At 37.9% G+C, this 18451-nt stretch overlaps 1 protein-coding gene across 1 annotated transcript in view; it reads left to right on the top strand.

Moving 5' to 3' along the window:
• Positions 1-364: 364 nt before the first annotated feature.
• The window catches only part of LOC104273335 (von Willebrand factor A domain-containing protein 8-like), a gene marked incomplete at its 3' end in the record, with an annotated part of 61754 nt that continues 43667 nt past the window's right edge, over positions 365-18451 (top strand). Inside the window, exons 1-7 of the mRNA XM_009868645.1 lie at positions 365-496; positions 2990-3133; positions 6692-6859; positions 9544-9708; positions 10088-10137; positions 10469-10577; positions 13682-13786. Of these exons, the coding sequence (XP_009866947.1) occupies positions 365-496; positions 2990-3133; positions 6692-6859; positions 9544-9708; positions 10088-10137; positions 10469-10577; positions 13682-13786 (873 nt within the window). The remainder of the gene's footprint in view (positions 497-2989; positions 3134-6691; positions 6860-9543; positions 9709-10087; positions 10138-10468; positions 10578-13681; positions 13787-18451) is intronic.

Below are 18451 nucleotides of genomic sequence, written 5' to 3'. Positions count from 1 at the left end.
ATATATATATATATATAAATGTGTGAATAACTGTGTTAAATGAAACCCACTTTGTAATTTTCTGAACCTCACAGGCGAAAACGAGCTGTAAAACCCACCCAGAAAACACTTGATTAACTCAATGGGGAGGTAGACTGAACAGTGAAGCTATAGCCCCCCTGCTTCACTACAGAGGGAGAAAAAGGTTGAATTATTTAGTTTTTAAGTTACTCTTCTTAATTTAACTAACCACAATAGTTACTATTCCATTGGTTTTAGTAAAACCTGAAAATGGTGTTTGGAATATATGCAACTCAGTGTATTTGTGGCAGAGCTAAAGGAAAAAGTGGAGAGGCTAAGGAGCATCAGGGCGTGTGAAAGGGAGATGGATTGGTGGAGCCACTCCCTGATGCACACACAGCAACGTCCACGTGCAGCCGGGGATCTCCCTCATCTCTGGCCATCAGGTCAAAGGAGGGGATCTAAGAGACGGGAGGGAATGGCTGGGAGAGTTAAGGTGAGGCCACATCTGGAATATGTCCAGTTTTGGGCCCCTCAGTTCAAGAAGGATAGGGAACTGCTGGAGAGAGTCCAGCGCAGAGCCACAAAGATGATAAAGGGAGTGGAACATCTCCCTTATGAGGAAGGGCTGAAGGAGCTGGGTCTCTTCAGTTTGGAGAAGAGGAGACTGAGGGATGACCTCATTAATGTTTATAAATAGGTCAAGGGGGAGTGTCAGGAGGACGGAGCCAGGCTCTTTTCAGTGATGTCCAATGACAGGACAGGGGGCAATGGGTACAAGCTGGAGCGCAGGAGGTTCCACAAAAATATTAGGAAAAACTTTTTCACTGTGAAGGTGACAGAGCACTGGCACAGGCTGCCCAGGGAAGTTGTGGAGTCTCCTTCTCTGGAGACATTCAAAACCCACCTGGACATGTTCCTGTGTGACCTACTGTAGGTGATCCTGCTCTGGCAGGGGAGCTGGAGCTGAGGTCCCTTCCAACCCCTGACATTCTATGATTCTGTGATAAACTGTAAAATACAAAATTGTAGTTTATCATAAAGATTTATCATATAGTTTTTCACAAAGTGAAAAGTGTTTTAATGAAAAATAGAATATACATTTTAGAAGAAGAGTAGTTCTATTGATAATCTTATCTCTGAATGGCTTTATACATTCAGAATGTTTTATTAAATGTGTGTTATTTTAAGCAACTAACACAAGATTTTACAAGTATTTAAGGAAAAAGGTAACGATAAGTTATTTCAGAAAGTTGACAATGTTGCTTTGAAACTGATTGAACATGGCTTTTAATAGCTCTTTATCCTACTACTTAATTTTTGCCAGTACTTTTATTTTGGAGGATGTATGTTATCAATTCAATCCATTAAATAGTCATCCATTTCAGCGTTGCTCGGCAGCTTTCCTCTTTGCTCAACTCATGAGGGAAAACAATAACTAAGGAATTAAGAAGCCTTAAAACTGAACAAATGTCTTGAAAGATACTAATTGATAGAGGCATACTGTTAGACATGCTATTTACAGATTTTAAAAAAAAAGTAGCATGGTAAGTACCTCAGTAGGAGACATCCTTATATGCTTCACTGCCATCAACATCTGTTTGTACGTCTATCTTAGATTGTCTCTAAGCTTTTGGATAATTTGGTATTTCCGTATAAGTATTATTTAAAAAAAAATGATGATCTTATTAGTTCTGTTGCATCTTCTTAAAAGAATAACCTGAGGCACTTACAGTAAATCACAAGTCTTGGTCAATGTCCTCTTCCTTCCTTGATAAAATGAGGAGTAAAAGCTCATAGCATATTCCATTCTGCATCTCTGTCATTTCTTTTCCTGATATCTTTTACTAGTTGTTTAATTTTAATGATTTAAATTTGAATTAAAAAAAGATTATTTGTATTTGACCCATGGAAAGAAATTTAGAAGATATGAATTTCCTCTGAGTTTCGTGATATTTGGTAGCTTGGTAGGTTACAGGGACTCAATTTAATGTCCACCTCCCATCCCTGGAAGAGAGGCTGCACAATGGATTTAATAACTGTTGCAGCCAGTCAGTATCGTGTAAGCTCAAAAACAGCCAAAAATTTGTGTTCTCTTTACCAGGTGGTTGTTAAGGATCTCTTTTCACCATAGGAGACATCTGGATATTACATTGTTGAGATGTTTAATAGATGCAGGAGTGAAAGGAAAGACTTGGGTGGATGAGTTCGTGTGGGCTTTTGTGCGGGTGATGGGAACAAGATACTGCACTGGAAGGGACATCTGAGCTGTAGGCTGCAGACGTAGGGAAACCTTACTTCATGTGTTCTTGTGTTTACTGAGCCGCTTGTACTGTTGTTTTTTCATGTTGTAGTCATGGTTGCTGTGCTTGAAATGTCATTACAGGGCAAGACATCTTCTAAAAAAAACCCTAAACTTATCTTGAACTAGCTGCTGAAAAAGAGATGATGACTGGTTACTGCTGAGCAACTTCTAGCAGCATTTTTTAAATACAACTCTGAAAAGTAGCTTGTACATCATATTCAGAATGATGCCCAGATCTGAAAAAGTAAAGCCCTTTAGAGTTCTTCGAGAACCTTCCTCATGGTGACCAGTTTTCTGTTTACGATAAGCATTTTCCTGAGACAAGAGAACTATAATTTCAGTTCTAGTATTTTTAACTATACTGTTAAAATTTCTTGTACCTTTGCAAACTATTTTGATGAGCTTTACAAAAATGTCCTCCTTTCTTTCATGTTTGTACATTTCAGTATGTGCATTGTGATGAGCTTTTTTTCCCAGTCCTCCTTCCCTGTCTGACACTATAACTTCATCCCTGTGCTTATACAGTGTGAATTTTGTCAAAATCGGGGTTTACAGTTTGCTCCAGTTGTTGTATTTTGTCCCGCTCGAGTGGAGGAGCTCACTGTGGTTCAGCTACGTGAAAGAAAAGGCAAGTCTGCTTGGGGTTGCCTTGTTTACCTTAAAGATAACAATATATTTTTGCAGGTGCAGTGTGAAACCACTCAGCGCTCCTGCAAGCGCTCTCGTGTTACGTGTTTGTCGCATAAAACCATTCCTGTGAGAGCAGCAGTGTTGTGTGAAGGGTTTCTGCTCCCAGCCTGCGGTAGCTGCAGGGATTCCCTGGAGCAGGTATCCAGGTTACCATCCTTCCGGAGCCATAGGAGAACAGGTGGGAGGCAGCAGCAGCATCTGTCCTCCTCAGAAGAGCAAAATAAGTGCTTTCACTGCATTTACAACAAATCTGAAACTAAATATTTAACACACCTCCCCCCTCCCCTTTTGAAAAGAATTGATGCTTCTAATCTCAGGTCAAGTTTGCACAATATAAGCCCCTTCCCCCCTCCCTTCTCCCCATAAAATTGTGGTTTATGTTAAACGTTTAGAATGAATGAGGCTAGTGAGAGAGGGAGGCAGCACGGCTATTTCTGGATTTGCATTATAAAGTTATGAAGATTTGTCTCTTGGAAAAAAAAAAGATTTTCAGTGACAGATTGCAAACTTACTTACTTTCCTCTGATTTTTTTTTTAATGCATTTTAGTTTTCGTACCAATCCATCAATACACAGATAAAACTGAAATAATGATTCAGAGGATGCCTTGTAGTATGCCTAGCTTACTGAAGAAACTTATTCCTCGTTACCAACCAGAATGCAGGAATATTGTAGTTCAGCCAGAGATACGTAGCAGTTTTGGACTTAAGAGCAAGGCTTTATGCTATTTAACACAAGAACTTTAGAGGTAGACAAATTGTGCATTTCATAGAATCACAGAATGGCATAGGCTGGAAGGGACCTTAGGGATCATCTAGGCCAACCTCCCTGTTTTGGACAGGGACACCACCTCTCAACTAGACCTGGCAACACATGGGGACCGAGCGGGAATTGAACCCGTGACCTCAGTGTTGATCCTTATTGCCAGCACCGTGCTCAAACCACTGAGCTAACCGGCCTCCTAATTTATTTAATTGTATTTTGGAGAACAATTTCCAATATTTCAAATACGCTTTTAAGATACGTGGAGAGCACAATTTGGAAGAAAGCCAATCAAAGTCAATTAGCACCCAGCTGGTGGTGATGTTATCATTGTTACGGGGTGTCTTTTGATTAAGTGAAAAGCTGTGGTTGTGCATTCAGCCCTTGCTGAAGCTGATTACAAAAGGTATGTGTAGGTAGGCAAAGACTATCCATAGATACCTTTTGAAATACTATTGTCCTGAGCAATAGGATTTTGGATAAAAACTTCAAATAGTTTCCAAGCTCCAGAAGCTGGGTACTTTTGAAATTTCAATCCTCTAAGCTGATGATCAGCAGGCAGCTTAGTGTACTTGGCTGCTTCTCAAGATTTCTCTGCTGGTGGAGAGCACCTTCTTTAGTGAAGTTAATGATTGTTATATACTTAGAGATTTTCACTGTCTACCCCTTACAGCAGACTGCCTTCATGTACAGGTTCAGGAGAGAGTTTTGTGTTGATACTGGAAGCCTGCTATTTCAGCAAGCCTTCATCCGTAGCGTGCATGTCTCAACATGAGTCAACAAGATTCTATGGATACTCAAAATATTTTGAAACCATATGAACAGAATGTGTATTTTCCTCTGGCTAGTAAAACTCAGTCATAAAGTCTTCATAGATTCATAACGTGTCGATTCCAACCAACTTGGCAAATAAATTGTTTGTTAAAGCATATTCTGGCTGTAAGTCCAAACTGCATTTAAACAAAATAGCATTTCTTTCCTGCCAGGTATTGGACTGGCCGTTGAAGACTCAGATTTTCTATTCAAGCGGGTTGGAGCAGATTTTTGTCTTGACCTTCCTAGAGAAGAATGTTAGTACAAAATTTGTCCTTTGTACGAGTTTTATGGAATGAGGAGAGAGGAATTTTTTATATTGCCTGTTAGTATAATATGATGTCCTGAATTAACAACAACAAAAAAATCAATTCATATACTCTTTGCTTTTTGAAAGAATTGGTGATTCAGCAGAAGAGAAATAATTTCAGCACTGTTACTTATATAATGGGATTATTGCAGCTTCCTCAGATACTGATTATGAGACTAGATATTAAAATGTTAGACAGAGTATCTTTCAGAGAAGGGAACTTGATCTGGAGATGTGTGCTAGGATTTGAGAGTGCCTTTTTTCAGTAATATGTGCCTGAATCCAGATTAGATACCATCTCAGTAGTGATGTAAAAAAGCTTATGTTATGACTAATTTGCCACTAATTACTTACGCTTTTGTGCTGTACGTAAGCAGCATGAAAAATTAGTCTTATCATTTAATGTCTTCATCTTCTGAATAGGATCGCTGATGCTGTTGTACGCTTTGTAACACGTAGCAATTCATCTCTTGTGATGACCTGCTTGTTTCTCATTTACGCTTATGCTTTTGTCCTTTATACATCTGCTTTTATATGCAATTTTTTGTTCTTCTTATTTTTGTATTCTAGTCCTTCTTTGTTATTCTGTCTCGTATCTGCCCTCTTTTTCTTTGTCCCAGTTTTTGGCATCTATTGTAGTCATCAGAGATTTCCATCTAGCGTTATGTGACAGGTTCTTCTGTAGGAGTTTACAGGACATATGCTGAGAGGAATTTCATTTGTTCTCCCTTTGCAACTATGCTCGTGTCTAAAATTGTGTTAAAATGCAATAGAAATGCAGAGGAATACTCTTTGGTGCCTCTAAACACTGCCTCTGCCTAAACTTGCCCTGTTATTATCTGATTAAGCTTCTGCAAATTAGAAGTAGACAAGAATGCGTTGAATTTCAGAGTCTTTAACTGGACAGTGAATATTAGATATTGAAGTGCAGTTAATTTACCTAAGTGCCTGTCATTGACTGCAAGAAAGTTGTACAAAATTACCAGTATGAGAGTTTAGTTTTACATTTTGGCACTGCATTATGCACTTAAATAAACAGCCACATATTAAAAAACTAATAAAATGAAATATAGAAAAGAGAGAACTTTCTTTCCCAAAGGCTCCAAAGGATTATCAAGCTAATTGCTACATTTTGATTTTGGTTTTGTAGAAGACCGTATTCAGTCAGGGAATATAGTGTTAAATCTTTTTAATTTTATCAGATTTTTTTAACTTCTGATTATTTATAGCACTATTTTGGTTTTATCATCAATGTTGGGTTTCAATAGACTTATGTTCTAGTCAGACTAAAGCAGTATACCAAGGATGAATTACACTAGTACATAACTGGAGCAGTCCAAAGGAATACCTGACTAATTTCTAAATATTTTAATGTAATTGTAAATGTGTAAAACTACTTTGATTGTGTTTTCTGTATAAATATCTGTCCCAGAATCATTAGATGGTGTTAAAATACCTGAAAATACAAAATATTATGCAACAGCAAAAAGAAAGAGTGCCACATATTAATATATACTGGATATACACTAAAATGTCTGCAAGATTTTTTATTCTGTTTGCACAAAATACTGGAATTTGTTTCTGTCAGTCAGTTAAGAGATCCAAGTCCAGCTCATGAAGGTGTAGCACTGGTAAGAAAGTCAGCTGTCCCTCTTTCTGATCACTACTGATGTGAATCTTATTGATTCTGACAGAAATAAATACAATTCTGGGAAGCATCTGGAGATTCTTTTGCAGAAGGATTTAATGAGATATGTAATGTTTATTTCTATTATAATACCGAGGGATTTTTAATTATTTTTTTTTTTAAAGTGCGCAGTTCGTGCAGCTACCGAAGGCAGAATCCTTGTGCTGGAAGGTTTGGAGAAGGCTGAGCGGAATGTCTTGCCGGTGTTGAACAATTTACTGGAGAACAGGGAGATGCAGCTTGAAGACGGTCGTTTTCTCATGTCTGCAGAGCGTTATGACAAACTTCTGCAGGTATAGAAATGCTGTTTGGATTTTCCTTTTTTTTTTTTTCCTGTTCTTGGCAGTACTGGAATACAGTTCTGAGAGGGAGAAGTCAAATGGGGGAAATCTCACTAAGTTTTCTGTGGTTTGTGGTTTTGGTTTTGTGTTTCTTTTTGAAATGTTACATAGGATGAAATAGGCAGGGTGAAAGCTATGCAAGAAGTCAAACTACTGCTTGCACCACCACCAAAAAGTTTTCATCTGTGTCTTGTCTGTCCACAGGAAAAAGAGTAGTCCATGTTAACCTTGTATGACCCCGGTAGGTTTTTAAAATGTGAAAGCCACAATGTGAAAGTAGCTAAAATATACTTGTGAAAAGCTATTTAAGTTGAAATTGTTCCCTTGAGGTTCAAATAATGCTTCAACATTGCAATAACCTTGTTGCTAAGCTTTTAAAATGTTAGGATACCAAGAAACAAAATGAGGTCAAAATGAGCAATACTATATTCATCGGTGCTGCCTTGCTTTTAATTTACAAAAGTGTGTGTAAAAAGCCAATCAAAGTTCTAGGAAATGGTTAGAGAATTTTCTTTTGATAGGAAATGGGATTTTAGTGTCTGCTCCCTTTGCTGCTTTAGCCGTTCACCTTTTCTTTCAGGCTTTGAGTCCTACTGCTGAAATTTGAGTGGATACTTCTCAGGTTTTTGGGGACGTCAGTAAATTCCATCAGACAGTTTCCAATAGTACTCTGCATTTTACTTTCATGTGCTGTACTTTCCAATCACATACCTGTCAATCTGTCCCAACAGTCTGATGCCTGCTTGCTCCTGTTTCTGCCTGTCTTACGTGACTGTGGTTACGTGTATAATTCAGACCCACGTGGCCCAGGAAGGAAATTTCCAATAAGCTTTCTGTCATTGATCCCGATTGTATGAAGTTGCCAGCCATGCTGAAGTACTGTAGTGGGTTTCTGAAAACATATAATTTTTTTTCTTATGCCTCTCATCTGTCGTTAAAATTCTTCTGAGCCTTGCCTTTTCTAAAAATGCTATTGATATTTAATTAGTAGATGCGGTTGTTGGAAGCATTATTATTATTTTTTAAAAGTAAGCTTTTAAAATGTAATTGTATTTAAAGATTGAAAATGAGAATTCAGACTTGTGCAGGATTTCATTGCGGTTATACAAAGTATTTTCCTCTCTTTTCCTTTTTAACACTTCTCTAATGATAAAATGTTTCAAAATGAGTGCTTGGGGCACACTGCTAATAGTATATGAATTAAATAAATCTCTTGCTACAGCACTAAATCTAATATTGTTGTTTGGTTGTTTGGAGAATATTGTATTATATAAGCTAATGTTCATTTTCTCTCTCCTGTGTGAATAATTACTGTACACTTAGGTCTGCAGGAAATGTACTCATGTACGGTTTCAAGGAAGACTTAACTGTGATGTGGGAAGACTAAAGCATATGCAATGAATTTTTCACATGATGACAAGTGCAATACAACATTTAATGACCTCATGGAGTCTAGTTCTGTATTATTGCTTGTAATAAAGCTTAATTTGTAAATGGAAGTTAAAATGTGAATTTTAATCTGTCTTAATTATAAGAGGTGAAAAAAGAAGAAAAAAATATACTTGCTCATGGTAACCCTGTTCTGTAGTTTTAGAGCAAGATAAATTTTGCCGTCTATTTATTTTCTGTTCTTTGTGAAAACAATGTTGTAACGATACCTTTTCAACTTGGACCGGCTGTGGGTCTTAGGTCAAATTGCTGCGGGCCTGAAAGCTGCAGCTGATGAAGCATTTGGAAAAACTTGGGTTTACCATCGAAAAGTTTGCCTAGTTCAGTGCTTTCTAGCACCTCTGAATCAAAGATGAGAACAGCACCACATTTAGATTGAAGGATCTGTTGCTGTTAGTTTGTGGCTGGAAAGCTGCCAGATGAAAGGGACCTGGGGATTCTAATAGAAAATCGGCTGAATGCGATGCAGCAGTGTGCCCAGGTGGCCAAGAAAAGCCAATGGCTTTGTGGCTTGTTTTAGAGCGTGACCAGCAGGAGTAGGGAGGTGATTGTCCTCCTGTACTCGGCACTGGTGAGGCCACACCTTGAGTTTTGTGTCCAGTTTTGGGCACCTCAATACAAGAGAAATTCGAGGTGCTGGAGTGAGTGCCGAGGAGGGCAACAAAGCTGGTCAGGGGACTGGAGAATAAATCTTAGGAAGAGCAATTCAAGGAACTGGGGCTGTTTAGTCTGAAGAAGAGGAGGCTGAAGGGAGGCCTCATTGCTCTCTACAACTACCTAAAAGGACGTTGTAGAGAGGTTGGTGCTGGTCTCTTCTCACAGGTAAACAGCGATAGAACAAGAGGGAATGGCTTCAAACTGCAGCAGGGTAGGTTTAAACTGAACATTAGGAAAAATCTTTTCACAGAAATAGTAGTCAGGCACTGGAATAGGCTGCCCAGGGAGGTGGTTGAGTTGCCCTCCCTGGGTGTGTTTAAAGGTCGTTCGGATGTGGTGTTGGGGGATATGGTTTAGCGATGAGCTTTGTAGTGTAGGGTTAATGGTTGGACTCGATGATCCCAAGGGTCTTTTACAACCTGAATTGTTCTATGATTCTATGATTCTAGTCAATCTGCAGCTTAGCCATCATAAGCTTTTAACAGTGCAATGTTTTCTTTCTTGTTGTTGCTTTATTTTGATTAATTTAGGATCATACAAAATCGGAGTTAGATGCCTGGAAGATTGTTCGAGTCAGTGAAGATTTTCGAGTGATAGCATTGGGCCTGCCAGTACCTAAATACTCCGGCAACCCTTTGGATCCCCCACTTCGATCTCGGTTTCAAGCTAGAGACGTTTATCATCTGCCCTTTAAGGTAAGTGTCCTAGCAGAAGAGTTGGATTATCTGTACTGAGTGGAGCTAATATTTTGACATTATATTTTACTTGCCTGACCTCTGAAAAGAATCCTTGAGTCAGAAATTTACTGTAAAGGGTATTTTTTCATACCGTGGCCTAATTCCTGAAAAGCAGGCTTATGTTGCCAAGGAATACTGCAGCAGAATAATAACTTCCGTAAAATAGAATAACGCTAAAAGAAAGGTTTCATAATCTTTTTGTTGGATTTTTTTTGTAAGTAAAGTTAATTCTGTGTCAAGGAGCAAGTAAGCCCTTTATGTCTAGTACATCATGAGCTGTGACCCACAGTACAATCCCAAAATTAATTTACTCACTGATTTTGTGTTCTATTTTCAGGATCATCTTCAGCTATTATATTCGATTGGATCAAACATTTCCACAGAGAGGTAATTTTTCATAATTAAAAAAATTAAAATGGAATGAATGAAGAAAAGCGATGTCCTTGCAGGATTCCTTGCTTTTTTTGTATCTTCAATCACTACATAGAGACCAGAACTGGAGAAGTTTTTTAATATGTGTGGGTGTATGCTCTCACAGCTTTTCGTGTGCAGCCTTCATATAATGAACCCTTAATGCTTTAGAACTTCGATCACACCTTACTTATTTGTGTTCAGAAATAGATTCCACATCTTATACTATATTTAATTTTCTAGGCTTTAGTATTTTTAAATATAGATAGCATGTTTGAAGCTCTGTAATTACTTTTTTCCTATGCAGAATTTCTCAGCTCCTGTCTTTTGCTACAACTCTCAGCTCTCAAGAGTCTTCTACATTGGGACTTCCAGATTTTCCTTTAGACAGTTTATCAGCTGCGGTTCAGATCTTGGTATGTGCATACACATGTGCTGTGAAACTGTATGGGCTTAAAAATTCTCAAAATTAGATCTGGATTATTCATGTTGTTAGAAGATTAACACGAATGTTTAAAAAATATATTCAAACTAAGTTAAGGATAGTTTGAAGGAGAAAAGCCCCAGTCAGATGTCTCTGGGACCTACTGGAGAGAGTCCAACGGAGAACGACGAGGATGTGAAGAGAGACTGAGAGAACTGGGGCTGTTTAGCCTTGAAAGGAGATGACTGAGAGGGCACCTTATTAACGTATACAAATATCTGAGGGGTGGGTGTCAAGAAGAAGGGGACAATCTCTTTTCACCGGTGCCCAGTAATAGAACAAGAAATAGTGGGTTTAAGTTAGAACATAGGAAGTTCCACCTCAGCATGAGGAGAAATTTCTTCACTGTGAGAGTGACAGAGCACTGGCACAGGCTGCCCAGAGAGGTTGTGGAGTCTCCTTCTCTGGAGACATTCAAAAGCCGCCTGGATGAATTCCTGTGTGGCTGCCCTAGGGGATCCTGCTCTGGCAGGAGGGCTGGACTAGGTGATCTTTGGAGGTCCCTTCCAACCCCTGACATTCTAGGATTCTGTGAATTTATAGCACTTTAACCATGTATATGGCATAATACTGAAGGACATAGTATGGCATGACACAGGATTTGTGATGTGATTAAATGTATCTTAGCGCTGAAAAGAATGTTTTTTATCTTGCTAAATTGTCCTTCGGGACTTCATTGGTATCCACAGTTTACCTGATGACACTGAGGTAATCAGTGGAGAGAAATAAAAATCACAACCTGGGAGTGTTTCGGAATTAACAATATGCATGTAAATCAGATTGATTGCCTTGTGAAGATGCCCATTACTCTCCAGTGACACCTGAAAGGACAGAAAGCAGTTTTACAAACATGGATATAGGAGACAGTTAAGTTGTATGAGATGAGGCCTGCATTAGGTCTTTGGGTTTCCGGTGGATTGTAGAGTAAACATAGATGCAGAGTTTTACCTGAAGCTGCAGACTGTGCACGCTTGAAGGTGTAACTAATCCTTCCTGACGGCTGCGGTCCGTAGGAAACAGAACAACTGTCTACTTGCTGGGTTCACAGTGGGAGAACATGTGGTCATCTCACAAAGGTAAAATACCAGGACAGCTTCTCAAACTCCTTTCCAAGCTGCAGGTATCTGTAGAGAGGACTTTTAGGATAATTCTCTGTTGTGTCTCCTGTGCAGTCATTTTACATGTGTAAATTTTACCTATGTAAAATGGCTAGTGGCAGATCACTTCTACGTATTTTATTGGTTTATACACGTTAAAACATACCAGTTACTTGTGTTACTCTGGTGCTTAGTCCCTGCAGTTGGGCTGGATACTTGCAGACATAATTTTTTTCTGAATTAGTGGTACTACATCAGATGTTAAGAAGTTATTAAAAGTCAAGCTCAGAGAAATGAAACAGTATTTCAGAAAGAAATACATGTTGGATTTTAAAATAAATTGCAACTTCTTCTTCTTTGAGCCTTGTAGTGAAAAATTATTCTTAAATGAATGCCAGATGGCTTTCAGAGTAATGGAAAGAAAGTGAGCCCTAAGCTATTATCTTAACTATGGAATGAAGGAGGCATTTTGTTTTATGTTAGACAATGTGAAGTGTTATCATTGTGTGACAACATCTTTTTTAGGTAGATGAGAACTGTTTCTTTTAGTTTTAATCACTTGGTGTTTCAGAGCAGACTGTTCTCAGCGAATCTAACTTGCTGGGTCACTGCCATGCACTACTTGTAGCTTGGTTGATTTAATGGTTTAAAAGTGTGGCTTCTTATCTTCTGTCATGGATTCGCACAGTCCCAAAATGTATTTCTTAGGCTGAAAATTCCTGCCTGCTGAAAGGGAGAATTTTTCATAGGGTACTGTTCTGAAGAGGCTAATTTCATACACGCCATTGTAATTATTATTCATTTGAGATAATGTGGACAAATTATATGTTGTGTCTTTATATATAGACAGAGGGCTTTTAAAATGCAATAAAGGGCTCCCTGATCCTTTAAGCAGTACATTTACTGTAATGCCTTAAATGGTTTATTTTTGCTGATCTTTTCTTAATATGGAACATTATAAATAGTATTACTGATTATAAGTATGAATTGAATAAAACATGCATCTCCTGATTTAATTTCTAAGCAACTCTTCTGTCAGCTGGGTTCCAAGTGTATAACTGAAAATCAGTTGATTTTATTTGAATTGTATAATTTACTTATTTTGATGAAGGCTTGAAAAAGTAGTGCCAGTCCACTGACTGTTTTTCACTAGTATTACCCACAAGTAGTCCTTAAAAATTTGCAAATATCTTTGAAAACAAACAATCAAGCATTACCTTAGGGTTTTTGAAACACTTTTTCCACCATGCATGTATTTCTTGAGTACACATAAACACACTTCCATTTCTTTCTTCATTATTGCAGCAAAGTTGTTGAATCTTTGTGTAGTTCAGGCAGCAACTGACAAAAGAGTTAGTATTTAAAAGGAGATAGTAAAAAAAAAAAGCTACTTTCAATTTTGCATAGAAGACAAAAGCCTACACAGTAACTAATTTCAAAACCACAGTTTTGATCAAATTGTTCAGAAATTTCTAGGATTAGATTTGTTAAATAGAATCTGTACAGTGAAATAGAAACAAAATTAAGTACTAGAAATTGCTGTGAATGAGTAGATCATTACTGGAATATGGATTCCTTGTCATACTGATTCTTTTCTAGTAGTGCTATGAAACTCGGTTACCCATGGTGAGATTTGTTTCCCCTAACCCTAAATGTCTTCAGGTGTCTCAGCTACTCACTGTAGCTTCCATTTATGCACAGGAAAGCAAGTAATTTTTAGGACATAGTTCTTCTAATCTACTTTAGACATTTATATTATGAATTGCACTTGAGAAATGCCTTTTTTGATATTTGATTGAATACTGCATGTAGTAGTCATTTGTATATTGCCCTTATAACTTTATCTTAAATTCAGCACTATATGGGATTTTCATATTAATAGCTGGTGATAGAATGAGCCAATCACTTTCTAAAATTTCTGTGTTTTAATTTGAATTAGAATTCCTTCCCTATGATGTCAGTCCAGCATGTTATTGACCGGCTTTACCCCTATGATGTTTTCCTTGGAAAGGAAGGCAAGACTGCAGTCAAAGATGTGTTAAAAGTAAGTATTGCACATACATATTATAATTCCAAGGAGTGCTGGATTATGATAGTAGTTTTCCTGACTACGTCTGACTCTCCTGACTCTCTGTACCACTTCTGAGGAAGAAAAATATAAAAAAATTGTAAATAAACTAAATGGCTGTGTTACTGCTGATGCTAAAACAGTATTTAAAAAACCCCAAACTTCATAAACTGGTAGATTTCATTACAGTGAAAGGTGAAACCTCTATGTTCTGTAGAATATTTAAACCTCATTTGAAGACTACAGAAAAAAATCATTATTATATAAGTGGTGAATTGACTTGAAAGTAGTTACTTTATACAGTCAAGGTAGTCAAATGCTTTAAAACTACCTCTGGCATTTAACTTTTAAGAGGAGATACTAAAACAGTAATAGAGATCACATGCACCAAATACACTCAGTATAGTATGATTATAGATTATATTAGTCTCTGGTTTTAGTCTGTGTTAGCCTTTTGTTGCTTGTTGTTGGTCGGATCTGTTAGTTGTTTTTTCCATGTTTAATAATCGTTTGTAAAGCCTATAATTATGCTGGGTTATTCCGTTTATCCTGGTAAAACTTCATCACAGTGCCAGCTTTCTTTCATTTCTGAGTATGTTGTAGGAGTTATATGTTTTGTTGGACAGTAGTGTTTGTCACCTAGAAGATCTTATCCGTCTCTCTCAGTCCTTAAAATTTATTTGTGTGTACATATTTAGAAATAACCATCTTTGTAGCTAGTGAATTTTTGATTTTCCTGAAACCAAGCCTACATGTCAGGGAAATGTTCGTAGCCCATCCCTGCTGACACCTCTCCTGTATGGCCTTTCTGCACTGGAGCTCAGTTCCATATTCCCTGTTTAATCAGACTGGTCTTCTCCTTGTCTTTCTGAGTTTTGGGGTGGACAGTCCTTGCATTTGAAGGAGGTTGTCCTGAATGACCTGCTAGCTTTCATCAACTTTCAAAGCTACTTCCTGTGGGGTCCTACCTACCACTTCTCTGAATAAGTTAATCTGGCCTGAAAGGCAGGGTCTGTAGCCAATGTTACTTGCCTTCATCATTCCCCCTCAGGATTTTGAACTCTGGTATCTCATGGGTCATAAAGCCAAGGCTGCCGTTGATTGACACACGCACAACCAATTGCTCTTTCCTTGTTTATGAACGGCAGGAGCTTCTCTGTGTGTCAGCCCTGCCCGGCCAGTACGTCGCCGGTGTTGAGATGCTGTTCCAGGCAGCCTCGGGAATCCAGGCTGTTTGCATCTCGTGCTGTGTTCCACCACGTATCAGAATGATTGAAGCTGACTGTAAGAACCATGGTTTGGGTGGTAATACAGACTTCTGTCTATCAGCAGAGCAGTGCCAGTCACTTCTGTTCTTAAGGTGCCTTCAAGTCCTATGTGCTATTTTGTTTCCCATGTCAGCGGTGAATAAGTTTCAGGACCAGCAGCTTCCACCATTTTCCATTTCTTTACATTTTATGTGTTGTGCGTACTTTTGCTTCCTATATTAGACAGGTTGATTTGACTAGTAAAATCTTCTGTCTCAATGATCGTCTACTTTTAAATACTTGCTTATTGTTTACATTTTTCTGTGTTAATTTTCTCCTTGTTTGATGCTCTTCCTCATCACTACTTAGATGAACTTGTCCCATTATGTCAACAAGGACATAAAATGTTCTTTGAGATTTTATTTTATTTACACACAACAAATATTGCTAAGCAATGAACCTTAACAAATTCAGAAAATAACGGATTGTACTGAGGAGCTTCTGTTCAAAATGATATTACAGTAATAGCAGCACGAGAACTGTATTAAATATGGGTAAGAAATTATTTTTTTCCATTCCATAAGAAATGTGAGCAGGAGAAGTCTGGCAGAGGCAAGGTGGTTTCTTACTCTAACTTCCTACAGACTTCCGAAGAGTGTCCACCTAATATTTGCCACTGAATATTTCTCTTTGTATAACAGAATACAGTTAGGAAATATTGCTCTTAATTGAGAAGCATTGACAACTTAAAAATAAATACTTGAAGCTTATTTGCAATTGATGGATTAACTAGCGTGCATTGAAACACTTCTTAACATCAGCTAACATTTAAAGGAAATAAAAACGAATTCCATGGAATAAAATGTAAAGTTTAGGCATCAGCCTTGGAGACAGATATGGAGACATAGTAACCTAGCTGGTAGCGTGTCTTAATTTCAGGATGTGTTCCAGTCAGCTGCTCGAGCTGAGAAGTGAGGTAGACAGCAGTTAGCCTCAACAGCTAGTTTTGGCAGCTGTGCTTATTTCTTGAAGAGATCATATTCTCTAGGTACTGTCTTCCCAAACATGATCTTCAGCTTGCATCAGTCTTTTCCTTATGTTCCTTCTTGTTCACTGAGACTCCACCAAGACCTAGATATTACTTATTCTAGGTATTTCTTATTCTCGATAATGAATTAATGTGAAATATTGACTTATACCTTCCCTGTGAGTGAAAGTAGTTTGTTACAGTGTTAGTCTTTGATGTGTAAAGATGCTTTGAAATGCAAATCTCTCGTTCAGGGGATCTAGTTGGAGTTAAAACCTGTCTTAGGCTTAACTCTATCTGTCAACCTACTTTTTCATTTGATTCATGTGATTCCTTTTGTCAGACTAGTTAGCATCAAAACAAAACGTGTGGGGATTGCACACTAAACCAGGATCGGCAGAGGTCTTGATAGTTGCATGTCATAGAGAACATTTGTGCAAGGGCTACAGTTTGCAGCATCATTAGTTCATTCCCTTGCAACAGACAGAACAGAAGTACCAAAATAAATTTGAGAGTAATGTGCCTTTTGTGTACCTTTACGTGAAGCTTCTGCACTTTGGAAACTGTGTGAATTTCTATTCCAATTCTTAAATAAGATCTTAAACTTAGAAGATCTGACAAAGGAAAATATGACTTGGTTTGAATTCAGGCCTTTACTGTTTTTCTGTGCTTACATTAAATATGGACATGAAAAATTATTTTGACTGACACATGAACATTTTGAAATATGATTGCAAAAACTACGTAAAAATTATTTAAGCTTTATCTCTAGAGGATTTAGATAAAGAGAAATTACTGCTTTCAGGGAAAACATACTTCCAGTTAAACATACTCAAACAATAACCTTAAGCACATATTATATCCCACAGTATTGAGGTTTTCTTTCCTGTACCCTATTGATAGGCATTTATAAAACTGGTCGTCTTCATTTAGGCTCAATTTGGTGGCTTATGAGAGACTCCAGCTGTTGTGTACTTATTTCTTCATCGTTCCATAAGCTTTTAGTGTTTTACATCAGATTCACTGGAGTTTTTATGTTTGCTTTTTTAATTGCCAGATGACTTTTGGGTGTCTTTTTGTTCCCCAGTGTTGGAAACACCCACTGTTTTGGTTTTTGCAACCTTCTGATCAAGAGAATCTTCCCATCAGGTTCTAGAAACAACATATGGATCAAATTTGTATTAACAAATGAGCGAGTCCCCTTTAGCCTGCTATCTAAGCATTTAACTTTGGTCTAAGACCCTTCTAGAATCTTTCTTCTTTTTTTTTTCATGCCTTGCTTAATTCTGTGTTTACTGTCTTGATCTTAAATAAAAGTTTGTTTGCTCCATTTGGCTCGGTTTTGTATTGCTTTCACACTCACTTTAACCTTATCTGACCTTCTCAAAAACTATTTCCCTGCCTCAAAGTAGGGAATCTTCAGACTACATAGGCACGTTCTCGTAGAGAGAGGGCTACTAGTTCAGAAAAGTGGAATCTTCTTTCTTGTCTAGACAATTCTGTTCACTTCTAAGATATTTCTGTTACACATTTTGGTCTAAGACAGGATTTGTTTCTCTTTTATTTCTCCCAGAGTAATCTATAACCGTTGGATTATAGATTATAGATTGGATTAGATTATTATATGGATATAGGTTATGGATTATAGATTATAAGAATACTCTTAATGCCAATATGTATCACTGTAGTGGAATCTGTCCTTCAGACTTCATCCATCTGTGCAGTCATGGACTTGCAGTTCATATTTTGTGTTTTTGTGCAACAATTCAGCCCTCTTGTTCTTTGAAAAATTCTCTTTCCTTCCCATGCAGAGACTCTTCAAGAAATGTCTGCTGCCTTTGGATGCCTCTTTTGAGTAACGAAGCTGTCTTGTGGGTTCAGCATAGTGGTTATCTGCAAGTAGTATCTCATAAGCTCTGTTTGTTTCACCAGCTGGATCCCCAGCGTATTCTTTGCAGTTTCCATGCTGAGACATTGCTGATCATTAGATACTTCCAAATGGCCAGAATTCCTCTTCTTACTTTTTTTCCTGATTTTTGCAGTTTGTGTTTTCTCATGTGTTTTTAGGCAAGCAAAATGTGGCCTGATGATTTTGAACTGCCAAACCACTTCCCTTGTTTTTGGTGGCTATCATTTTTATTTTCCTCCTGAGTCTGAGGCTATGAGGCTGCCCACTTGTGGCTCTCCATGTGTCTCCCAGACATTCTAATACTGAGTGTGCTCAGTAATTTGCCTTCCAAGCCACAAATATTTTTTCCTTTGCAACTATCAGCTTGACCTTTGTATAGAGGAAGTTGCTTCTGGCTCGGGCAGAAGTATGTTTAATGTGTTCTACATCGATTTCATGCCACTTTCTGATTGTGTATC

The sequence above is a fragment of the Apaloderma vittatum genome, unplaced genomic scaffold (genome assembly GCF_000703405.1).
Source record: "Apaloderma vittatum isolate BGI_N311 unplaced genomic scaffold, ASM70340v1 scaffold4554, whole genome shotgun sequence".
Lineage (NCBI taxonomy): Eukaryota > Metazoa > Chordata > Aves > Trogoniformes > Trogonidae > Apaloderma > Apaloderma vittatum.
Note: the sequence above shows the minus strand (reverse complement) of the source record. Positions and strands in the feature narration are given on the sequence as shown.